This window comes from Leptopilina boulardi, unplaced genomic scaffold (genome assembly GCF_019393585.1).
Source record: "Leptopilina boulardi isolate dan_hultmark-lab unplaced genomic scaffold, ZJU_Lbou_2.1 LbouV2_40, whole genome shotgun sequence".
Lineage (NCBI taxonomy): Eukaryota > Metazoa > Arthropoda > Insecta > Hymenoptera > Figitidae > Leptopilina > Leptopilina boulardi.
The window spans coordinates 565048-591961 of NW_026137974.1; the positions used below are offsets into that span (position 1 = coordinate 565048).

A 26914-nucleotide genomic window follows, 5' to 3' on the forward strand; every position below is an offset into this window, starting at 1 on the left:
GTCCTGTTCACGATACCTGAAGAATACCAGTCGCTTACGAGAGGCCGAGACTCGTGTTCATCACGACACGTCGGTCCCAATTCAATGTAACTGTAAATTATCAAAAAAGAGAAAAAGAAATCAAGGCACATTTTTTTTTTTTTTTTTGGAAAACGTGAGTGTGTATTTTTTTCTGAAATAAAGGATTGTGACCTTTTTTTTTTATTTACAAATTCCCAATTTAAAAAAAAAACAGTGACTGTTTTTTTTTCAATTTTTCATATCAGTGAACTTGTTTGAAAAAGTGACTTCAGTTCAGTTTTTTGAAAATAAAAAAGAGTGAAAATTATTTTTTTTGAGTGGAAATTATTTTTTGTAATGGATTGAGTACAAAAAAAAGAAAAAAAAAAAAAAACAAAAGTTGGGGTTTTTTTTTTGGCGAGTGACCTTGATCGAGTGAGGAGCGAACTTGAGGGAGTGCTCTTCGAAGTGTGAGATCCTTTGTTTGGGCCTTGGGGGAGCTCGCGGGAGGTAAGGTCGCAGTGACCTTGGGTACCAATGGTGACATTACTTTTGCGGTGAAAAAGAAGTGCGAGACGATTGTAATTTTTTTTTTGGAAAAAAATTTGAAGTGTGGTGATTAAATTTTTTTTTTTTTTTTTTTTGAGGGAAGTGTTTAGTACAAGATGCCGAAAATATTTTTAATCAAAAATCGCCTCCATCAGCAGCAATTGAAGCTGTTGGAGGCACAACACTCGGGGAAAAGTCCACCACACGGAGGCGGAAAGGATAGCCCTCTTGGGGGCAGTGAACCCCTCAGTCTCATCGTTAACAAACATCAATGTAAGTTTTTGAAAAAAAATTTTTTTTTTTTTTTTTAAATTTTATTTTCCTTTGATTTTTGAAATTTTTTATTTTCCTTCAGTTTTTTCAAATTTTATTTTATCTTCAGTACTGCCTGAAAAAAAAATTTTAATAAAATTTTTTTTATTTTTTAGTAGAAGAAAGTTTTTTGCAAAAAACAAAAAAAAAACTATTTTCCTAGGATTTTTTAAAAAAGAAGTTTATTTTGTAGTACAAGGTAATTATATTTTTGCTGAAAAAAATTTATTTCCCTTGTATTTAATAACAAAAAAAAAAAAATTGTAGTATACAAGAAATTTTTTTTTTTTTTTTTGATAAAAAGAAGAAAAATTAACTTCCTTGTTATTTAAAAAAAAATCATTTGTTCGTTTTGTATAGTACAAGGATTTTTTAAAAATTATTTCCCTTGTATTTAAAAAAAAAAGAACCATTTGTTCAATTTAAAAAAACAAAAATATTTTTTTGTTTGTTGGAAAAAATTATTTTTCTTGTAAGAATTTATTTTTTTATTGAAAAAAAAAAAATTTAGGGCAAAAAAAAAATTGGTTAGAAAAAAAATTATTTTTAACGCAAAATTTTAATAATTAATTATTAATTTTAATTAATAATAATAAAAAAAAATTTAATTAATAATTAATTAAGGGAAAAAAACTAAAAATTAACAAAAAAATTTAAAAAGGCTGAGGTTTCGTTTGAAATTGGAGTAGATTTTTTTTTTTTAATTCGTTTTTTTAGGGATAATCAGTTTTAGACGAGATTAGATGGGTCTAAAGGAGTGCAGGTGCGGGCACCTGATACGCAGGTGCCTCACCTGATCGCGCTTGCCGCAACTTGAATTTCAAAGATACGCTTCCGCAGCTCGTTAACGAATAAAACTCAAAATAAGTGAAGATAATAAAAATAATAATGATAATAATAATATAATGACCTAACGATGAAGATACCCTTGACTTGACTCTCTCTCTCTCTCTCTCTCTCTCTCTCTCTCTCTCTCTCTCTCTCTCTCTCTCTCTGTATATAATATATATATTTATACGCGAAAAAGATTTTCTCTCTCTCTGTCTCGCAAAAACCACTCCTTTTTTTATTACTTTTTTTTTCCTCTTCCTCTCTTTCTCACAAAGAGAAATATTTTTCATCTTCTACAAAATTTCCTAGAAATTTGTTTTTTCAAAAAAAAAATAATTTTTATTCTATCAATTTTTTTTAAATTAATAATAATAATAATTTACCATTTTTTTAGAAAACTAAAAAATAATAAATCGAATTTTTGTTAAATAAAAATATAATAATAATTTATAATAATAGAATTTAACACTGAAAAAAAATTTATTTGATTCAAATAAACGGTTACTTGACTATTATCAAATAAATATTTACTTGAACCAAATAAATTTTTCTTCAGTATAATAATAATAGTAACTATAATAATAATAATAATAATAATAATAATAATAATAATAATAATAATAATAATAATGGTAACTATAATAATAATAATAGTAATAATAATTTATAAATAAATATCCATTTTTAAGCAAATAATATATTTATATAAAAAAAATTCTGAAAAATCTTTTTCATTTTGAAAGCAAGAAAAATATATATAAATAAATTAAAAAAAAAAAAAAAAAAAAAAAAAAAAAAAACAGTGAAGTGCATTTAAATAAAAATTGATGATGTAAAATGCAGTGATATTTTCATATATATAGAAAACAAATAATAGATTTTCCGCAGATAAAAAAAAAAAAAATTGCATTTAAGAATAATATTTTCTCTCTCATATGTATAGTAAAACAACATCACCGCACCGCGGGTTGAATGTTTTTTAGTTACATAATATTTGATAGAAACATATAACTCAAGAAAAAGAAAAAAAAAAAAAAAAAAGATAAGCAAAGAAGAAAAAAAAACTCGTTCGTCAGTTTATATTAGTGCAAAATATAATTAATTCAATGACTTCTAAACGCGCGCGGTGAACCGGTTACAAATCGCTAAAATAAAAAAAAAAAAAAATGAATCTCCAGATTAGAGATGATGATGAAAAATTATGTGCGGAAATTTAAATTTTCTTTTTTTTTAATTTTTTTTTTTTTTTTTTTGCTTGTAAAAATGAAAACTATTTTTTTTACAATTTTATTGAGGAAAAAAAAGTGTTTTAAATTTAGAAAATAAATGTGCGCATATTCTTTTTATTCCCTTTTTTATATGATAATAATAATAATAATAATTGTAATTTATTTTCAATTTTGTATGAATAAAATTTCGGAGTTTTTTTTTTAGAAAAAAAGTCTAAATTTAAAAAACAATTACAAAAATTACGACAAAAAAATAGCAGGAAGTAGACTTTGGTACGGGAGTCTCACACACCCCCAAAAAAGCACTTTACTACTAAAAAAGAGGTTTAACTAATATATAGAATTTTAAATTAACGATACGTCATTTCAATAAATATTAGTAACAATCAATGGTAGTTATTTAAAAAATAAATAATAGTTATATATATATATATATATATATATATATATATATATAAATAATTTAGTACGTGAGTCTCACACATCCCCAAATAAGAACTTTTCAATTTTAAAAAAAGCGCTTTAACTAATAGTATTCAAAATACTACTTCGATTATATATATTATATATATATATTAGTATTATTATATTATATATATATTATTATATTATATATATTAGTTACAATCAATGGTAGTTATTATTTATGAAAAAAATTTGGTACGAGCGTCTCACACATCCCCAAACAAGCACTTTTATGTTTTAAAAAAGCTATTAAATCAATAGTACTTGAAATTGATGATAGTTAGCTTCAATATATGTTAGTTACAATCGATGGTAGTTAACAAAAAAAATTTGGTACGGGAGTCTCACACATCCCCAAACAAGCACTTTTCTGTTTTAAAGAAGCTATTAAATCAATAATACTGAAAATTAATGGTATTTCGCTTCAAAATATACTCTCTAAATCTGAATTAGTAAAAATGTTTACTAATTTGAATTAGTGACTCACTTTTTACTTCTGAATTAGTTAAATTTTACTAAATGTTAGTAAAAGTTACTAATAAATTAAATTTACTAATTAAATTAAATTTTACTAAATGTTAGTAAAAGTTACTAATAATTAGTAAAATTTTACTAATTTAGAAGCAAAAAGTGAGTCACTAATTCAAATTAGTAAACATTTTTACAAATTCAGATTTAGAGAGTATATATGTTACACTTACAATCGAAGCCCTCGTTACAATCAATATGGTATTAGTTATTGCGTAGAAAATTTGATACGGGAGTCTCACACATTCCCAAATAAGCACTTTTCTGTTTTTAAAAAAGGAAACTTTACTTTTTTTCTACTAATTACCACATAATATAATAAATTTTCAAATTTTATATTTGAGCAATTATAAATGACGCAGAAAATATTGGACATATATATAAAATGATGATTTATGCGAATAATACTCAATATATACTCCATAAGAGAAATAAATCATCATGATTCATAAATAAAGAATTTTTTTTGCAAAATGACGAGAAAGAGATTTAATAAATTATAATATTTGAAGAAATACCGTTCCGCGTTCCAGGAGTTAACACAAGACTGCGCATCTATATTGTATATATATATATATATATATACAAAAAAGATTGCGCGCGCAGCTTCTAATATTTCTCGCGAGATATGCAATATTATTATGTGTGGCGCTTGACCTTTAAAAACCTTGTCTGATGCGTATGTATAAATGAATATGTGTAGAAATTCATTCAGAGATTTGCAATTAAAGGGGGAACAATAAATAAAATAAAAAAATATTTTCTATATATATATATATTTTTTTTTTATTATATAAATGTCAGCTTGTTATCGATTTGCAATTTTAATGGATGAATACAGAAAATTTTAATTAACTATATGTGTATATCCGTTTTTTATTTTTTGGTTTTTCTATTGGTAAAAATAGGATTAAAAAACGTACATTGTTATTGCGATAAATGCATCAATTGAATAATTTAAATAAATATGTTATTCTATTAAAATATATTTATATATATATATATATTATAAATTTAGTATATAAGCGAAAGGTCAAATTATTCTCATAAATTTTCCTATCACGAGAATTTCGTTTGTTTTATATATATATATATATATATAAAATATAATATATATCTTTTAGGCAATGTTTATATATATTTATAATAACTCGCGCACAAAAGGTTATATAAAATACGATCTGGGAATTTTATTTGGTTTTATATATTTTTTATTATATACACACAGAGAAAAGATTTCTTTGATTTAAAGAAACCAAATTTGTTTTATTCTCACGCTAATTTAAAAGTATCAAATTGATACCAAAAATATTAAATTGATATTAAAAATTTGTATCAATTTGATATTTTTGGTATCAATTTGTATCAATTTGATATTTTTGGTATCAATTTGATACTTTCAAATTTGTGTGCTTTCATTTAAAATAAAATTTTCTTTGAAACAAAAAAAAGCTTCTTAGTTTCAAAAGAAATTTTTTTTTAATCAAAGAAATCTTTTTTTTGGGAGTAAATATAATTAAGAGAAATATTTTTTTTAATATATACAGAAGATAGAAAGAAACGGGTCCCAATAATATTTCGTAATTCTTGCGCAATAATTTTTTTTCCCCTCTCTTCTTTTTTGATCTTAGAACTTAAAGAATTATAAATATATATATAGAGAAGAACATTTGTGGGTTTGTTGGGCTGATGAGTGCGCTATATAAGCAACGGTACAGTGAGTATATAGGTGCGCGGATGCTGCGCTGGACCCTGGACCGCAAGTGGAAACCTCTTCCTAAAACTGGTTTAGGATTCCTCTCCTCTCTCTCTCTCTCTCTCTCTCTCATTCTCTCTCATTCTTTCTCTTGTGTATACCTTAATCATGATTTTCAAAGAGGGGCTTTCGACCCCTGGGCCTAGAAGCATTTTTACCTCTTATCTATTTTATGTTCTCACCATATTTATAAAGCGATTTATCTCGACTCACTATACGCTCAGAGCCATTCCTCTCCAAACTATATATATGTATAGTTGAAAGCGGAATTTTTGATCCATGCATCGAAAGACAGAGAGAGAGAGAGAGAGAGAGAGAGAGAGAGAGAGAGAGAGAGAGAGAGAGAGAGAGAGAGAGAGAGAGAGAGAGAGAGAGAGAGAGAGAGAGAGAGAGAGAGAGAGAGAGAGAGAGACCCCCTACGAAAATTTGATTAGAAAATGATGATAAAAATTTTGTGGAATGTTAACGTAATCTTTTTCTCTCTCTCGCGGCAGGGTATATATAACTCGTGAAAGCCATTATTGTAATTTTAACATATATATATATGAACAAATGCCCTGGTCGGTGATTTCAACGATGGGTTAAGATATATGATCTGAATACGTATATGTATATATATATATATATAATATCTCTACAATATATTACATTTATAATATTATAATTATTATATTATACATCGAAAAAAATATTCTTGATTTAAGAGTATTTCTCTTATTTTAATGCATATTTTTCCTTCTTGAATATCACGCAAAAGGATTCCTCTTATTTTTAAGAGTATTATTTCTCTATATTTAAGAATATTCTATCTTAAAATAAGAGGACAATACTCTTCGATTAAGAGTAATATAATATATTCTTGATTCAAGAGGATTTATTCGAAATAGTAATTTTCTTCTAGTTTCAAGAATATTTTGTTTTCGGTGTAATATATTATTATTTATTGTATTATTATAAATATAATATTGTAATATAATCAATAACAATAGGAGATTTTAACGTGTGACGAGAAAAAAAAAAGAAATAGAAAAACCAATGAGTTATCAATATATTAGATTTTTATTATATATTGTATATATATAATTGAAAAATGGTTTTTGTATATTGCAAAGTTAATTTCTTCCGCCTGTCACGAAGGTTACTTTGTGCAATATATATATATATATATATATATATATATATATATATATATATATATATATATATATATATATTGAAATAAATATTAACCGTTATAATTTCATATAAAAAACGACAGGGTCAATATTCAAAATGACACTATTTTTCTTAATTGTTCGAAAGTTAAACAAAAGATTAATTTTATTAAATCATTAACTTGAAAATAGAAACAAAAAATGTTAAACAATTTTTAAAATAGTCGCAAGAATAATGTGCGAGGATACAAAAAATTGCATCGACCTTAAAATTTACTATTTATTATTATTATTATTATTATTATTATTATTATTATTATCATTATTATTATTTTACTATTATCATTATTATTATTATTATAATAGCACCCTCCTCCACCTTCACCGAGGTAAAGTCCCGGGCTTGTGACCGGTTCAAAGCAGAGTTATTATAATTATTATTGTTATTATTATTATTATTATTATTATTTTTATTATATTTTTATACAATTACTAGCGTAATAAATGTATCACAGAAAAAACGCTGGTTAAATTTTGTTGCGGGTAATTTTAACCAATGCTAATTCACATAGACAGTGGCGCCCTCAACTATAGGATAAAATTTGTTGCAGTTAATTTTTATACCGATTTTAGGGTAAAGATTCTACTTTTTTTTTTTTTTTAGTGTATATAATATTATACGCGGAAAAAATTTTTACCTGAAACAGCAAAAGATTTCACTATATAGAATATAGCGAAAGATTTAACTGAAACAAGTAAAACTTTTGCTACTATAATAATTACAATTAGTGGTTGCAAAATTCTTAAATAGAAAATATTTATTCTTACTATTAGAGGAAAAAGATTATTATTATTCTCAATATAAAAGGAAAAAAAAAAAAAAAAACTACACAGAAAAAAAGCTGGTGTTATTTTTGTTGCTGGTAATTTTCTCCAATGTTAAAACTTATAAGATTTAACCCAGATTTAGGATAAAATTTGTTGCTTGTTATTTTAACACCAATTCTGGTGTTAAAATAATATTTTCTTTTTCCTGTGTAGTCTTTATATAGTAAAACTAAAGGTCTTTTTCTAGTATCCTCTGGAATTCTGATTTATTTATAGTATAAATTCGCTTCTTAAAAATAGAGGCAAATTATTATTCTATGAATATTATTCTTAATATAAGAGGAAAAGTGAAGAAAAAAAATTACTTTTTTCAAAATACAAGTTTCATATCACAGGGAGGGATCATTATAATTTTTTTTTTTTCTACTCCTGGTAAAGTTAAATCACACACTGCATATGTATATATATATATATATATATATATAAAATATATTCAACGATATATATATACAGGTGTTCTCATTCGATTCCAATATCTTTTCATCTTTTGAAATAGATTTACGTTCGAATTCTCTCTTTATATCCCTTTGGTTCGGTGTACGCGCGTTGTATATATTTGCGAATATATATATATATAAGATTCTCGAGAAGTTATACTCTTCAGCTTGTTTCAAAGGAGCAAAGTTTTGTACTGCACTTGTATATATGTATATATAAATATATATATATACACTATCTATGTATTGGTATATGTGTATATGTGTGAGAGCATGATGCTGCAGGGATGCAGTGAATAGTGGTCCAGGGACCAGTTTTCCATCCTCGCCTTGTACCGCTAAAGCTTTACAGGTCCTTCTATGTAAGACCAGGCAATCAAATACCTCGACTTGACTCTTCAATAAAACCTGTGTTCATAGCCCCATACACACACAAAGAATGAAAAAAAAAAAATCTCACCTCAATGCGTATCTGTGCTTTACTCGGTTTCTCTCTCTCTCTCTCTCTCTCTCTCTCTCTCTCTCTCTCTCGAACTTGACTCTGGGAAGGGAAATAAATAACATATGTAGCAAGAGATTAAAGCGAGGAAAAAAGGCTTTAAAAAAAAAATATATATATATATATATATATATATATATATATATATATATATATATATAGAAGTGAATGGCACGTCCCATTCATTATTTATAATATCACCGATTATATGGGGGGAAAAAAAAAGTAGTTTTTCTTCTTTAAACTACCTTTTAATAGAGGGTCAATTTCAGATTTTTAAAGATTGGAAAATAATTTTTTTTTTTTTTTTTGTATTCTAATAAAAGTAAATGATTCGAAACTTATTGGATTATATGTGTATATAATTAGGATTTTCAAAATGGGAAGGAAAGAATATATAATCTTATATTGAGAGGAAATTTTTATTTTCTCGTTTTTCCTCTCAAGAATACAATTTATTGCAAATGTCTAACAAATTTTATTATATTTATTTTGACCTAAAAAACTAGCAGGAAATTTTCCACTTTAATTAATGCGAGAGAAAAGAGACTACTATATATGAATATTCCTCTTTGATTGAGAGGACATTTTCTCCTTTCCCTCTTAGAAATAATATTTTTGTTTTTTAAAAGTATAGCAAATTTCATTATTATATATCGATGTGAAAAACTAGTTTCAAATTTTCCTCTTCAATTGAGAGGAATTTTTTTATTTTCTTCTTTTTCTATCAAAAATAATAGTAAATTAATAATAATAATAATAATAATAATAATAATAATAATAATAATAATAATAATAATAATAATAATAATAATAATAATAATACTAAAAGTAGAGCAAATTTTATTTTGTTTTAACCTAGAAGACTAGTTTCAAAATTTCCTCTTTGATTGAGAGGATATTCTATTGACATCTTTTATCGATTGAAAATAAAATTTATATAGATTTTTATTTTCGATTTTAAATTTACGTTTATAATTATAAATAAACCTAGAAAATTAGTTTGAAATATTCCTCTTAGATTGAGAGGATCTTCTATTTATATTGTATATATATATATATTTTTTTTTATTTTCTTTTTGAATTCACGTTTATATTTTTGTTTCCATTTTATTGTTAAAAAAAATTTTTTTTTTTATATAATTAAAAATCTCAAAAAAAGAGGAAAAAAAAATATATAGATATAATGTCAGCGAAAAACTTGCGTAATATATATATATATATATATAAGATTGATTAGAATTCGAAGGCTTTGATGGAGAAAAAAAAATGTTTCGCAAAATCAGAAAAAGGAAAAAAAGAACGTGCTATCTTTAGTCGACACACTCTTTTTTTTCAATTATGGGTTTAACGCGCAGTTGTGTCCTTCTAATTCTCCCGCGTGTCCACCTTGACGAAACATATATATATATATATAAAACGTCGCGACAGAAGGGAAAAAGGCTTCACAAATATATATCTAGCGGTCGATTTATAATTTCGCAATTATTCTGCCACGACGACGACGACGACGACGTCCTGTGAAGGTTATAAAAAAGAATTGTCTTTTTTTGAATTAACATTTGGAAATTTTTTTTCCTTACGTCACATTTTTTTGATTATATCCAAAGCCATTAGAAATTAAATTATTTTGAAATATGAATACGTAATTTTTGACGAAATTCTCCGCTATATATATATATAAATTTTTTTTTAATTTTATGCGCGACAACCCATTATTAGGTATATCGTATACCGTTATATCTATATGTATATTAAATTCCAGGTATAACTATTTTTATAATTTTTTTTTTTTAATAGTACAAATTTTGTCACATTTCATTAATTTTATTTTTTTAATTTTTTTAAATTTTAAATGCAAAGAATTTGTTTTTATGAAGTATTTTTTTGTCACTTTAGTAATTTTTTAACTAACTTGAAATTTAATAGAAAAAAAGTTACTAGGACTATTGTCACAGTAGTAACTTTTTTTTACCAGTCTTAAAATGCATTAAACTTAACAATAAGCGAAAATAAGGTTATAATAGGATATTTCGTCACTCTGGTAATTTTTTTTTACTAACATTAAACTTGAAAGGAAAAAAGTTACTAGGATTTTTGTTACTCTAGTAATTTTTTACTAAGTTTTAAGTTAATAGTAAGAATGTTACTAGGACTATTGTCATTCTAGTAATTTTTTCTTAACTTTATTAGTTAGTAGGAAAACGGTACTAGAATTTTTGTCACTAGTAACTTTTTTTCTAAACGTACCAATAAACAAAAGGAAGTTACTAGGATTTTTGTCACTCTAGTAATTTTTTACTAACCTTAAATTTAATAGGATAAAAGTTACTAGGATTTTTGTTACCCTAGTAATTTTTTTACTAACCTTAAACTTAATAGGATGAAAGTTACTAGGATTATTGTCACTTTAGTACTTTTTTCTAACCTTAAACATAATAAGAAAAAAATTACTAGTACTATCGTCACTCTAATAACTTTTTAACTAACCTTAAACTTGACAATAGGCAGAAAAGACAACTTTTTTTCATTCCTCCTTCCAAAATGACAGTTATCGAGGGACAACTGTATATTTTTTTCTCACATATATATACATATACGCACATTACGTCAATGACTTTTGTTATTCTATAATATACAACAAGTATAACTGTAATATTCGAATGGTCACATTCCGCATATGTATATATGTGTATATATTTAAATAAGTATATATATATATACGTATATATCTAAATTGAGACTTGGCTGACGAAAGCGATTATTATTTGTAGCAATTTTCTAATGAGATAAGATATTACGGCTTAATTTGAAAGGAGTAGAGAAAAACCGTTCGACGGAAACAAGTCTTAGATGTTTATAGCGAGAGAGAAAGAGAGAGAGAGAGAGGGTGACATCGTCACTATATATATATAGAAATACCTGTCGTCAACACATAGGAAATCACGCAGTGACGTGCACCTGTGCCAAAGGCCAGTATACCAGGATGTGCAGCCATTGTAACGAATTACAATGCACTCCTCGTTTGGTCGAATATACATATATATACTCCCATCAAACCAATACCAACCAATAAATATACACACGCATTTAACTATGTATATATATAAATATATTCTAACCCAATTTCAATCAATGAATTATTGAATTAATGACATTGAATTCATAAAATTAAGTGACGATTATAAATTTTTAATTGCGACAGAAATAATCACATATGACAGTAATTATAATTATAATAAATGATTACAATAATAATAATAATAATAATAATAATAATAATAATAATAATAATAATAAAATTGATAATTAGTTTTGTAACTCTAGTAACTTTTTTTAAATAGCGTTAAGTCACTTTAGTACTTTTCTACCATAATTTTGTGAATCTAGTAATTTTTCTACTAAAAGTTTGTCACACTAGTAACTTTTTTACTTGAGATTTGTCACGCTAGTAACTTTTTTTTAAATACCGTTAAGTCACTCTAGTACCTTTTTACTATAATTGTAGAAAAAATTACTAGAGTGACAAAAGTTCTAGTAACATTGAGAAAATCTTAATACCACTTGGAAACTTTAGTTTGTAAAAAAGTTACTAGAAGTTTGTCACACTAGTAACTTTTTTACTTGAAATTTGTCACGCTAGTAATTTTTTTTTAAATACCGTTAAGTCACTCTAGTACCTTTTTACTATAATTGTATACGAAAAATTACTAGAATGACAAAAATTCTAGTAACATTGAGAAAAAATCTTAATACCACTTGGAAACTTTAGTTCGTCAAAAAGTTACTAGAAGTTTGTCATACTAGTAACTTTTTTATTAACTAATATATGTTTCCAAGTAGTATTAAGATTTTCTTAATGTTACTAGATTTTTTGTCACTCTAGTAACTTTTATACTAACCTTAATAAAGATTCTAATAATATACCGAAAAGTGAAAAAAAAAAAACAATTTTTCTTTGTGAAAAAAATAACTTTAAAAAGGGTTTTATAATCTTTAATAAATAACACAAAATTCATATACTATTAGAACGAAATTTAAAATATTACATAACCGCGTGGTTGTAACATTGACGCATCAATTTTTAATAAATCATTTCAGAAAAGATTGTTTTCTTTTCTTTTTTTTTTTTTTTGATTAATAAACGTATATATATATATATTTACTTTGAAATTAACTCACGAGAGTCACAATTATTATTACGTAATCTTTTAGCCGCATATATATAAGTAATAAAAATGAAATTTCGGGGTTATGTGCAAATATGTCGAAAGTAGCTTATAATTTCACAAACAATGGCCTCTGGGGAGTTTTTAATGGATTTTTGTATAAAATATAAAAATTTTTGCAATATTAAAGCACCTTTTTTTTGGTCCAGGTATCAGGAATAAAAGATCCGTACCTGCTGCTTATACATATATATATATAAAATTAACTGAAGGCAATGCCACAAGTAGTATATTGTATATATATATATATATATACATTTAATGTGGCGCAAGAGGACCGTGACCGAAATTCTTGCGGACCCAAGAGGGCCAAGTGCAGGAGCCTGCGAAATCTCACTTCTCTTTCCCCCTGACCGCAGACATAATAATAATAATAATAATAATAATAATAATAATGTAATAATTCCCCACAGCAGGCAAATCGTAAACCATGAAAAACGTCCCATTATATATAGTGACAAAAAAAAAAAAACCCCCAAAAAAAAACGATTTCTCCGCTTCGTTGATATTTATTAGAGTAGACGTTGAATAATTATTTTCTTTTAACATATTGACAGTTATTTTGATCGAATATGTTTTTTTTCTTTACACTAATTTTGAGTCATTTAAATTTAAAATTAATGAGAATTTGTTTTCTAAATTTATTTTCTAAAATTTTCTAAATTTATTTTTAAATTTACTTTTTAATTTATTTTTTAAAATAGAAAAGTTTTAAATTAACGTTAAATTGCCCTTAAAGGAAACATTTTTTTTAAAAAACTAAAACATAATCCACTAATGTAAATAAATAAAGAATCATTGAAATCGATTGTTTTAGAGAGAGGATCCTTACGCAATGCTATAAAGTCCTGACATATACATAAAGACACACGTTGTCAACCTTGCTGACAAAACCCACGCACGGTACCGCTACGCAAACTTTCGCACATACATATATATATACATAAATGAAAAACGTTATGTATATGACAAATAAGAGCCCTTTTGCATATACTCACAAACATACAATTATTTTTTCTTTGAGGTTAGTAATTTAAAGTGACATTTAAAAAAGAATTCTATAATCGAATAATGAATCACTCGATTATAGGTATATTTATATATACATCTAAGGCTGATTCTACAATTTGCTAAAGAGGATGCGCGCGCATCCATTGCCAACTGTCGTCGAAAAATTTATTTTATCTCTATACTGTCAACTACCGCACCCTGCTCTAGTGGAAATTTAGTGATTTTATAGTAATTTTTAATATTAACTAGAATGTCACTAAATTTTCAACTACCCCACCCTGCTCTAGTAATAATTTAGTGATTTTATAGTAACTTTCAATTTTAATTAGAATGTCACTAAATTTTCAACTACCGTACACTGCTCTATAGTGAAAATTTAGTAGCATTCTAGTTAAAATTAAAATTTACTATAAAGTCACTAAATTATTACTATAGAACAGGGTGCGGTAGTTAAAAATTTAGTGACATTCTAGTTAAAATTAAAAGTTACTATAAAGTCACTAAATTATTACTAGAGCAGGGTGCGGTAGTTAAAAATTTAGTGACATTCTAGTTAATATTAAAAGTTACTATAAAGTCACTAAATTATTACTATAGAACAGGGTGCGGTAGTTAAAAATTTAGTGACATTCTAGTTAAAATTAAAAGATACTAAATTTTCACTATGCGAGTGAAAAATGACGAGTGGCAAATTTGGTTAGTGGGACCGTTAGCAAAAAATTGAAAATTATTTCGATATTAAAAATCAAAAACAAAATTTAAAAAAAAAATTAATAGTTACCCCTATTAAAAATTTCGAGATTAATTAAATTTATAAATACAATCACTTTGAAATGTTACCCTGTTCTCCTTTTTTCTCCATATAATTATTCATGATCTAGTATGAAAAACTTGCTTATAGCCACTAAATCCAAAGATGTTTAATTTAACATTTTTGAAATGTTACCCTCTTCCTTCGATGTATTTTCCCCAATTATTATTCATGATCTAGTATGAAAAACTTGCTTTTAGCCACGAAATCGATGTTTAATTTTTAGATTGCACTAAACACAATTCGTCTAAATTAATTTTAATGACTAAGTATCTTTGAATATTTACGATTTTGATATATACTCCTATGTTAAAAATTTACTGTTAAATATATTCACGCGATTTGTTCCGTTGGATTTTTCTTACATATTATTATTATAACCATTGAATTCTCTCGCTAATTTATTTTTGCATTTCATTAGGAATTGAAATAAATTTTCTTTCTTTTATAATTTGTTATATTTTCGTGCAAAGTCGCACAACGGACATGCGGGTATACATATATATATATATATATATACTACTACTACTACTACTGAAATCTATCTTCACGCATATCTGCACCGTTAATGAAAGCGTGTGTTGTCATTGGTGAAAAATGTTTTTGACGCGCTGGCAGTTAAAATACTATATATAAATAACAAAAGTTGAATACACTTCGCTTTTATGTTTTCATCCTTTATTTTGTTAAACAAATGCTTTATTATACATAGAGATGAATCTCCATTTCATTATATTGACACAAAAACACATATTTTTCACTTTTGTTTTAACGGAAAAATAAACATTCTATTTTCAATATTATTTAAAAAAATAAAAGATTTATCGATATTACGTACGACTAATACATAATTAGGGAAGAACGAGGGGGAAGAATTAAAATAAATGAAAGGAATAAAAAAAATTTTAGGTTATATTTTATAGTAATAACCTATAAAATTTGTTTGAAACCAAGGTTCTTTTCACCGAAAAGCGTATTATAAAAAAATATTACATATTTCAAAACGTATATATAAATTACTGTGGAATGACTTTTGATGAATGCACCCCCTTCCTTTATATATATGCAACGGGAGCTGCGGTGCTTCTTAACGGATGATGACTTCCATATAGTGCTGCAGGTGCGCTCAAGAAGAGGACCCAATGTGGGACCCCTAGTGATGAAACTTGTAACACACAATTTTTTACATTACACAAATATATATACTATATATATATTTGTGTATATATATAAAATGTGTAATGTTTGCGATGTAAAGAAAGGCGGCTCTTTTTTAAAATAAATAATATAGTCATTGACGGAGGTCTGCAAAAAGAGGATTTTTTCTCCGCTTACGACAATTCAGTAAAATATATATATATATATATATATATATATAAGTTTAAATTTATATCTATTTACCATTATATATACGACATTTCAACCTTGACGCCTATGTCGCCATATCTTTCAAACGCGGTAATTCAAATCCATCCTCTGACATAATATAGATATGCGAAAATGTTGGACCGAAAAAATTTCGTTAGAATATTGTGAAATGAACTTTTTCTTTTTTTTTTTACGATTCGTTTGAACAATCCGACAGGAAATTATTTAATGGCCTCTCTCCTTTTTGGCAAATAAATATAATTTCGTCATATTTTCTGCGGCCTTGACGTTCTTTAAATATATTTCAATTCAAATAAAGCAAAAAGTGAGTCACTATACTTTAAAATTAGTTAAAATTTTTTACTAACTTTTAGCGATTTGATACTTTTTTTTTTTTTTTTACTAAAAGAAAAAAATATAAAAATGAAGTTTGAAACTAACCTCAAAAACATAACCTCCAAAATTTACTTTTGCAACTTGTCTATTAGGATCCCATCTGTTATATATATTTTATATACAATGTTCGTATATTATTTTGTGTATATATGTATAATACGAGAAACGTGGGAGAAAATAACTGAATTGAAAAAAAGTTCTTTTTTTAAATGACATTGCGGTTATATACAAAAGTGCGCGCGTCCTTTTTTTGAATGGCATTTCTAAGAAATTGAATGGATTTTACAGATGCGCAGCATTTGTTAAAGTTAATGCTTCAAGTCTTTTCTTACACACACATATATATATAAGACGCGGGGTAAAAAAAAAATATAAAAACGATTCCTGGGAGTGGTTACTTGGAAGTAGGTCGACTATAAGCGAACCGAGTGTATTTTGTTCGATCGGACGACGGCGGACCCGCGCCGCTGGAGTAAAGGCCGATAAGAATAATAATAATTATTCATCAATTCTCTCGAAATATTTTACGCGAAAAAAAAATCTCAAAAAAAGAAATCCAATACTAATAATAGAATAAATTATATTTAAAAAAACAAAAAATACGCAAAATTGGGAAAAATTATTAAAACCGTTTTTTTTTTTTAAAGTTAAAATGAAATTGCTATTTTAATTAACCACAGCGCGCGCGTTTATTATTCGAATAAGGTCATGCATAAAAGTCATTATACTTGAAGGTATTCGTGGAAAGTGTATATGTTTGAATTATACAAATTATATGCGATTTGCAGTCAATGTCAAATGCGATTATAAACCCTAAAAATAAACGCTCATAACGCTATTTACCTTCGCTTATACAATTATATATATATATATGCATATTCTTTTTTGTATATGTATATTAATTTTATGCAAAACGGCATATATCGATAGAAACTTATTATATATTTACAGTGTCAAGCAACGGACGACGCGCGCTTCATATCGGCATTGACCTGAATTTTTCTCAATCACCGACTAGACTACAGATTTTTTTTTTTTTTTTTTTCTGATTATCATATTCACACAATTTTTTTTTCTAAAATTAATAGTATATTATTTAATCAAGATGTATTAATATAATATGCAGATTGAAGTTATTTTTGAAAGGGAATATTGTTGTTTTTCCATTGTTGTGTCGCGTTTGTGTTCTTTTCATTGTCATCCGATCGATAGACCCCTCATTTCCGGATGTATATATATATGTGATCCCGCATCCGGTGCTTACTTTTTCGTACCTGCTTCCCAGAAGTGCCTTTATATATATATATGTATTACGTAAAAAAAAGAGAAGAAATTTTTTTTGGTAAATAATTTTGAAATTTGGAAAAAAAAATCAGAAATTTAAATATATAGGATTTAATTAACAGCATTCCTATGTGAAATCTCTTCAATGGAAAATTATTATAATTGAAAACCAGATCAAGGGAAATATATCGTAGAATTTAAATAATTTTTTGTATTAGTAGTAGTAAAAAGGGAAATAAAATGCAACTTGAATGACTCGAAATAGGGATACTGCGGGTTTCGTTAAAGTCACTGAACGGTTATACCTTCTTCATTTGTTGCCTGACTTGTTTCTCCGAGCATTTGAATCTCTTCGAGGAAGGTTATTTTTTTCGATTTTTATTCTCCGTCTCACTCCTTTCTATTGCATTCTTGATTCTTTCGAGTTTATTTTCCTCTTGCAAATATATATATATATATATATATATATATATATATATATAATACCGCCCTCACCGCAACTCAGGGTCGTAATCGATCAGCAAACTTAACCAAAAAAAAAATTAACCAATGATTTCTCAAATTATAACAGAAACCCAATTTTATTATTCCAAAAGAAATTCGCTGTTTAATTTAATTTTCGAATCTGATTCTTTTTTTATGATTACGATTTAGTTTTCTTAAACTACAATTTTTGACGCCGAACAACCATTTTGAGGTTATGAGTCTAATTTTGAATTTAAAAATTAAAATATTATTTTAACTTACAATCGATTTTTTTCCAACAATTATTATCTTATAAGAGAGAAAACCTTGTCTGTATTTAACCAATAACCTTGTTTTAAATCTGAAAAATGAAACGCTGCAGTTTTTGTGAGATGAAGAATACGGTCCTGTGTGTCCAAGTACCGGTTCCCCGTTTCACTGTTCATTTTCCTTATCCTTCTTTCTTGCCGAGGGCAACACACCTCTTTGTTTTCTCTCCTTTTCTTACACACACACACACACACACACACACACACACACACACACACACACACACACACACACACTTGGTATACCGGTCACGAGGCGAGTTTTGTATTTATAGCAAGAACACACAGGCACTTTAAAGAATTTAGTTAGCCTCTCCATATATATATATATACGAGATGACCAAAGGTTGCTTAACGAACCCGCAACGCCATTTTGGATCATCTTCAACATATGACGTATATATCCATGACGCAATCGTTTTCTGCCATACATTCATCTTTCTCTAGAATTTTAAAAAATTGTTCTAAAACAAAACTTTTATGTAGAACAAATATTAATTTTGTAAAAAAATATATTTGTGCTTTCTTTAGTTGGCGAAACTAAAAGCCTACTGGTTATATGACAAAACAAAAAAAGTACGTCCTCGATGAGCGTTTCCTAGTTTCCGCTTCAGCAACGACGTTGGGCGGTGTCCTCGTGCTCTATTCTTATATATATTGTCCTAAGTCAAAGTCAAGAGAACGTTAACTCGCATAAAGACCGTTAATTTAAAATGTTCCACAAAATATTATTTTTTCCAAAAAAAAATTTTTTGAATTTAAAAAATTTGACATCTAACTGTATTTATGCTTTTGAATTATATAAAAAAGCAAATGTAAAAAATATTTTTCGAATTACTCGCGTCATCATAAAGAATCTTCTTGGAAAAAATCCGCTAAAGAATATGAATCATTCACCGCATATATCTAGAAGAAGTAAAAGAAAAACCTTGTTCGCGTTTTCAATTATAAATTCTTGGTGTTTTTTTTTTCTTTTTGAAAAAGAAAATGATAAACTTTTGTTAATAACACAAGAATTTTGAATAATTTTTTAAATACCACGTCTTTTTGAAATATAAAAATTTATCGAAATCAAAATTTACACTTTATATGGCAATGTAGAAACCTAACCTTCAATTCAATGTCAAGCGAAACTTGATTTGAATATATAAACTCTCTCGAGGAGCAACGATCCGTAGAGTTTCAAATTCCAAGTCTCGTAACCCTTTTTTTGGTAATAGGAGACAGTAGGAGCCGAAGCGATAAATGACGTCAAGATCTTCTATCCCAAAACGACCTCGAAATTTACATTAGACCTTGTAAATAACTAACGGTTTTATTAAAATGTTTTTAAAAATATTTTTTAAAATATTTTTTTTAATGCAATTTTTAAAACGAATCTTCTTTTTTCTTTTGCAGATCGAGACAAAATCGAAGATGACAGAGCAACGACACCAGAATCATTGCGCAGTAGCAGTCCAGCGTCATCGCCACCGCCTTCGATTCAATGGCAAGGAACGCCGTCATCAAACACAAGTCACGGGGCACCAAGGAGATTTATTTCAAGTATCCTAGGTGGTGATGTACCCTATGGTAGTAGAGGTCACGTTCTAACGAGAGCCGAACGTAAAGAATACAGCAGTCCACCAATTGCTCCATCATCGGAGCCAAAATTTCTCACCAAGACCGATAAAATTGAATTACCGAGGCCATTGACACCACCCAAGGCTAAACTTGAACCACCCACGAGAGTATCTGTAATTCAAAGGGTGCCGCCCCAGGCACAAAATCCAAGACGCGAGGAAACAAAAATCGAAGTCCCTTGCACACAGGAACCCGAACAGGTATATATAACTTATAAATTTTCATAAACCAGGTGGAAAAGTTCCCGGTAGTGACTACCGGTAGTCATTACCGCTCCCGCTACCGGAATATTCACTACCGGTAGTCACGATCGGTAATTTTTCCTAAATTAACGGTTGCCACTACCGGTAATTTTTCCGGGACTACCGGTAGTCACTACCGGTAATTTTTTTGTTACTACCTATCGGTAATTTTTCCGGGACTACCGGTAGTCATTACCGGTAATTTTTCCGGGAATTACAATCAAAATTTATTACCAAATAACAAATTTTAATTGTAACTTCCGGAAAAATTACCGGTAATGACTAACGGTAGTGGCTACCGGTAGTCCCGGAAAAATTACCGGTATTGCCTACCAGTAGTAACGAAAAAATTACCAGTAGTGACTACCGGTAGTACCGGAAAAATTACCGGTAGTGACTGCCGGTAGTAACGAAAAAATTACCGGTAGTGACTACCGGTAGTCCCGGAAAAATTTCCGGTAGCAACGAAAAAATTACCGGTAGTGACTACCAGTAGTACCGGAAGAATTACCGGTAGTGACTACCGCTAGTCCCGTAAAAATCACCGGTAGTGCCTACCGGTAGTAACGAAAAGATTACCGGTAGTGACTACCGGTAGTACCGGAAAAATTACCGGTAGTGACTACCGCTAGTCCCGGAAAAATCACCGGTAGTGCCTACCGGTAGTAACGAAAAAATTACCGGTAGTGACTACCGGTAGTCCCGGAAAAATTACCGGTAATGCCTACCGGTAGTAACGAAAAAATTACCGGTAGTGCCTACCGGGAGTAACGGAAAAATTACCGGTAGTGACTACCGGTAGTACCGGAAAAATTACCGGTTGTAACGAAAAAATTACCGGTAGTAACGAAAAAATTACCGGTAGTACCGGAAAAATTACCGGTAGTGACTACCGGTAGTCCCGGAAAAATCATCGGTAGTGCCTACCGGTAATCCCGGAAAAATTACCGGTAGTGGCTACCGGTAGTCTAGGAAAAATTACCGGTAGTGAATATTCTGGTAGTGATAGCGGTAATGATTACCTGGGAATTATAACTAAATTGAGAATTTAATTAATTTTGATTTACACTAAATAGAGAAAATTAATTCCAGGATCAACCGATCGACTATGCAGTACCTAAGCGAAAAGAAGACGAGGAGAAGGGTCGTGAGGGAGCAAAGAACTCGAGGACAATGGGTAATTCAATAGCGAGGCCCCTCTTGGCTATGAGATTATCAGGACCGCAAGCAATTCATGCGGCAGCTGGTCATGGTAGAACATCAAATTCAGGAAGTAATAACAGTGGTAGCGGTGGTTCATCGAGTGGTAATTCATCAAATGGAGGAAATTCCGGAAGTTCTGGAGGTGCATATAGTTCCGGTGGTGGTGGAGGAGGAAGTAGCGGTGGAGGCGGTGCAATTGGCGGTGGTGCAGGTGGTGGTGGTGGTATGAATCCCGGTGGTAATGGTGGTCGTGGTAATTATGGACCAAGTTCACCGCCAACTGGTTCACTACCACCATTTTATGAATCGCTAAAAGGTGGCAATAATTTAGCAAATTTTGCCAATCAATATAATGGAAATGGTTATCTCACTGCATCGCCAGCCGTTGGTATGGATTGTGATACAGGACAGCATGATGTTAATTCACAACATTCATTTGGTGCACAAGAAGGTAAACAGTATTCACTATTGCAAAATGTATGCGCATCTTATGGAATTACACTCAAGGAGGAGGAGGATTTAGCCGCTTATAAAATACAACCAAATGATTTATTATCGGGACAATATGGACCATATGATATGACAGATTCGGGTATGATTGTTGATATGGTGACGGGTTCAGTTGTTGATCCAATGCAATTTACAGCGACATTTACATTTAATTCGCCGCCCGATCATAATGCATTTTTGGAGAGTTTAAACGATGCGGAAGATTTATTTTTGCCAAAACTTCCCGCTGAGGAGGGTGGTAATGATCTTCTTGAAGAGACTTTACATTCGCCAGCGTCGGCTGGCAGTGGTATGGGTCAGGATGGACAAATGACGAGTCCCGTTGAGCCGAGTGTTGATCCATTTCCCGAACATAGTATATCACTAACGAGGGGTTTTGATAATACTAGAAATTACACGGTACCACAGCATATGTCACCGAAAATCTCAGGAATCAATTATCCTAGCGGTGAATCGAGCTATCAACCTCTTCCCAAGGAACGCGCGGAATTGGCACTTCATATTAACCAAAATCAACAGGAGCCACAGCTTCAGCAATTGCAAATACAAGTACAATTGCAGCAACAACATCAGCAGCAGAATTCACCTCATCAGCATCATCAGGGTTTGCTTAGCCCAAGTTTAAGCTTCACTGGAAGTGGTGAGTTGGAAAATATTGAACAAATTTTGAATAGAAAACTAAATTTTATTGTTTTTCAGGTCTTGAACTTGATTCCGGTAGTAGTGCAGGTGGTAGTTTGCCAAGTCCAGGTGCAGCTTCATGTTCGCTGGACGCAGCATCGACTAGCACATCGCCTTCCTGTGCATTAATGGAACACGCGCCAAGTCCCTCAAGTGTATCGGCAACAGTGAGTGTACCTACGGATCCCATTGGGGAGCCTCCTCTTACGCAAAGGGTTGGTGTATTACATCAGATAAGCAACGAATTGATCTAGGCTAATTCTGTGCTTCATCTTGTCATGCACTTTAAATTCCAAAATTTTCTCTATACTTATATATGTTTTTCTTACAGTTGGGTCTTCCCGGTGATGTTCCCATTGAATTTGTGAATGGCGGTCATGGAATTAAGAATCCTTTGGCAATTGATGGACAACGACAGACGACAACAATTCGCGATGAAGAAAGAGCAGTTCGACCACCACCTGGTAAAGACGACGATCCAAGTAGATTCTCATGTCGAGTGTGCAGCAAACATTTCAGTCTACAGAGACTATTGAATCGTCACATGAAATGTCACAGTGATGTGAAACGATACCTATGCACATTCTGCGGAAAGGGATTCAATGATACATTCGATCTTAAGAGGCACACGAGAACGCACACTGGAGTCAGGCCCTATAAATGTAATCTCTGCGAGAAGAGCTTCACGCAAAGATGTTCACTCGAGAGTCACTGTCTCAAGGTTCATGGGGTTCAGCATCAGTACGCCTACAAGGAACGACGCACAAAGGTAGGATTTTCTAATGACTTTTTTTTTCTTTTGGAATCAAATAAATTTTAAATTACGATTTAGTTTTCTAATTTAATCTTCTTTCTTCTTCTTCTTCTTCTTCTTCTTCTTCTTTAGTTCTTCGCCATTCTGAAAACAAAAAAATTGTAATTCCAAAATTCTTGCAGGTTTACGTATGCGAGGAGTGCGGTCACACAACCCAAGAGCCAGAGGTTCACTATCTTCATCTGAAAGAGAAACATCCTTATAGTCCAGCACTGCTCAAGTTCTACGACAAGAGGCATTTCAAATTCACGAACAGCAATTTCGCCAACATGTTGCTACAGGTGCGCACGTAAAAAATAAAAACAGACTGACAAAAAAAAACTGAGTGACTTAGCGAATCAAGTTTCTCGTTTTTTTCAACTAAAAAAAAACGGAGATTTCAAGTTCCGTCTACAATATTTTTAGAGTCTCGATAGGGATCTAGAGAATCGATTTTAAATCTAGAATTTTAGTTTAAAAAAAAAAGAAAAAAAAGGGCTTTTCTTTTTACTCCGTAAGAAGTTTACAACATAAGAAAATAGTTCTTGATGATGTAACAAACACTTCAGGGTGGCCTTCTACAACGGGATTCCCGGAGTCCAAACACCTGTGTCAAGAAGGCTTCCAAGACTCTTGAGACGCCACTTCGTCGCTTGCAAGTATGAAAGAGAAGCGCAATACGGAAATCCATCTTCGAAGAAGAGTCCAAGGGTTTTTTGCCAGATTAATTTGAAAAAGGCAAGTTCTTTTTTTTTGATACAAAAAATTTTTTTTCAATCTGGCAATTGTAGAAAAATTATTTCTATCTCAAAATTCTCTATCGACTTATTTTTAGTAGCTAACGACAAAATATTTGAAATTGTTTTTTTTTCTTTTTAAAAAAAAAAAAATTTTTTTTTAAATAAAAGTGGACGAGTCTTGAAATTTATTTTGGGACGATTTGTTCACTTCGACTGATGGACGTAATAATATTATATGTATAGGCGGGATTTCTATAGAGAAATCTTAAGCACAATTTTGTTAGTTAGGGTAACTGTGATATATAAAAAAAAAAAAAAAATTGAAACAAACAAATAAAAAAAGACGATTTTTTTTCTACACGCACATCACTCGCGTTCTAAAAGTAAATTTTGAGACCGTGTTAAATTTTTTTTTTTTTTTTTTTGAACACTTGACATATTTACACACATACACATATGACAAAAGACACAAAAAAAATACGGGGTTTCGTGCAATGTTTGCGGTGGTAGGGGAAACTTACAAACAAAAAAAAAGCGTCACGTCCACTAGTGAAAAAAAAAACTCTTTTTACGAAATTGACGAGGAAAGCGTTCAGTAGAAACGAAAACATAACCTCAAATTTCTATATTTAAAAGAAAAAACGTGAAAAAATTGAAAGCAAATTTTGAGGTTATGTTTTTCTTTCTAAATTTGGCTATTTTTATAACTAAATTCAGTTTTTTAAGTAGCGTATGTACAAGTAAAAGAGCCCCACGCTTTTCTCTATTTTTAAATGATATAATAAAAATATCAAAAAAATATTTATACAATTAAATTGTAAAAAAAAATATATCACTAATTACTTCTTTTTTCTTCCAAAAATTTTTTTCTAAAAATTTTGAGGTTATGTCAAGAAATTTCGTAACATATACAAATCAAAGAGTTTTTTTTCCACTTATTAGCGGGTCGTTGAACGCTAATTAGAATATTTTAAGTTATAATTCAATTTAGAAACAAAAAAAAAGCTTCAGGTGCTTTGGAATAGAGTTTTTTTTTTGGTGCTTTTTTTTCTCACGAAGCTGAAATATAAAATGAATTTTTTTTTTTTGTAAATAATACACTAATTTTTAAGTCGCGTAAACAAAAATATGCACTGGATATAGAAAAAAAGTGGAAAACAATTATTATTGTTCGCCAAGAATTTTTTTAAAATAGACAAATTTCCAGTGTCGATTTTTCTTTTCTTGTAAATAAATTTAGAATTTAATATTTCGGCTTGAACGCGGGTCCCAACAATTTTTTTTTTTTTTTTTTTTTTTTTTTAGTCTATAACTATTTGTACCTTGGATGTTAAACAATTAAGAGAGAAAAATGAAAGAAAAAAATAATGTATAGAAGAGAGTGAGAATTGTTTGTACGTCCCTGTCTCAGCAATACTCAAGCAAAGAACAATAAAAAAAAATAAAATAAAATAAATAATAAAGCAGAATAAAAGAATAGAATTTTTGAAGGATAAAATATTTTCATCACCTAAGCCAATCGTATCTCGTTATTATTTAATTTACGTCCAGTATTGTCTGATATATATGTAACTATTATTATTATTAATATTAATATTGTTATCGTAATAATTTTGATTAATTATTATTTTTATTATTATTATTATTATATTATTATTATTATTATTATTATTATTATTATTACTATTATTGCTCCTCTCATTTTAAAAAAAAAGTATCGCTGCTCTTTATTATTATTATTATTATTATTATTATTATTATTATATCATCACGACATTCCAACTCTATTGATACCGTTTATATATTATGTATTTAAGAATAGTAAACAAAAATTAATGGTTATTATTATTAATTATTATCATATTATTATTATTATTATAATTATTATTATATATTATGGATATTATTGAGAAAAAAAAATACAAAATATTTATCAACGTTAATTTTTAACAGATGCGCTTCCTGTCGACAATTTTATTTTATTTTTGCTGAGAGATGATGAATGAATGTTATATACATATATATATTTTTTTTTGATAAAGTAAAAAAAAAATTTGTACCTAAATTTTTTAAATGATGAATGTGAGAAAAATGCGATTAACAAAAGAACGACTGTTTCATCATTATTTTCTTCTTCTTCTTCATATTTTTTTTTTTTTGTAATATATTTTAACTCGAAAATTCGAGCCACATTATTTTTAGTTTCTAGACTCGTTTAAAAAAAAAACGGTAAATCGTGGTTTTTCACACTTCTCTGTGCATGTAGAAATTTGAAGAGATAATAAAAATTATGTTACAATGAAAAATAACGTGTTTTCCTTCATTTGTGTCTTTTCTTTTTGCTTCCTCGTCGAGGAAGTCCTTTGTAGTCCTTTCGTTTATAAAAATTTTCAAAGTGTCGGAAATAAATTTTTTTCTATATAGAAACATGTTATATAAGATCCTGATCAATTGTCCGGATGTATGTGTGTGTATGTGTGAGGATCCCTTTTTTGTTTAAAAGTTAACTTTAACAGGTTTTGAAAATTACGAAATTGAAGAATTCGACTTTATCAGCAAAGTGATCTATTTTATTCGATTT

General features: G+C 28.8%; 2 protein-coding genes across 3 annotated transcripts in view; both read left to right on the plus strand.

Moving 5' to 3' along the window:
• LOC127289235 (transcriptional regulator ovo) lies at positions 1-26578 on the plus strand. 2 transcript variants are annotated; one of them, XM_051317043.1, is made up of 7 exons: positions 1-822; positions 19940-20364; positions 21499-22759; positions 22819-23015; positions 23132-23569; positions 23737-23895; positions 24163-26578. In XM_051317043.1, exons 1-7 carry the CDS (start codon positions 666-668, stop codon positions 24256-24258), a joined length of 2733 nt encoding a protein of 910 aa, XP_051173000.1. In that variant the 5' UTR covers positions 1-665; the 3' UTR covers positions 24259-26578. The 2 variants fall into 2 exon arrangements, with proteins under 2 accessions (XP_051173000.1, XP_051173001.1); XM_051317044.1 differs by having other exon boundaries at positions 2-822; positions 22819-22967.
• Positions 1-26914, plus strand: part of LOC127289237 (cytochrome P450 4g15) — a 267349-nt gene that overhangs the window by 134430 nt on the left and 106005 nt on the right. The gene's annotated exons all lie outside the window — the stretch shown is intronic.

What these genes read in the sequence shown, in the direction of transcription:
- LOC127289235 (XM_051317043.1), top strand. Translation starts at nt 666, where the DNA reads ATGCCGAAAATATTTTTAATCAAAAATCGCCTCCATCAGCAGCAATTG. An exon ending in TTTAAGCTTCACTGGAAGTG is followed by an intron (nt 22,760 to 22,818) that starts GTGAGTTGGAAA and finishes ATTGTTTTTCAG; the next exon opens with GTCTTGAACTTGATTCCGGT. An exon ending in TCGCCAACATGTTGCTACAG is followed by an intron (nt 23,896 to 24,162) that starts GTGCGCACGTAA and finishes CAAACACTTCAG; the next exon opens with GGTGGCCTTCTACAACGGGA.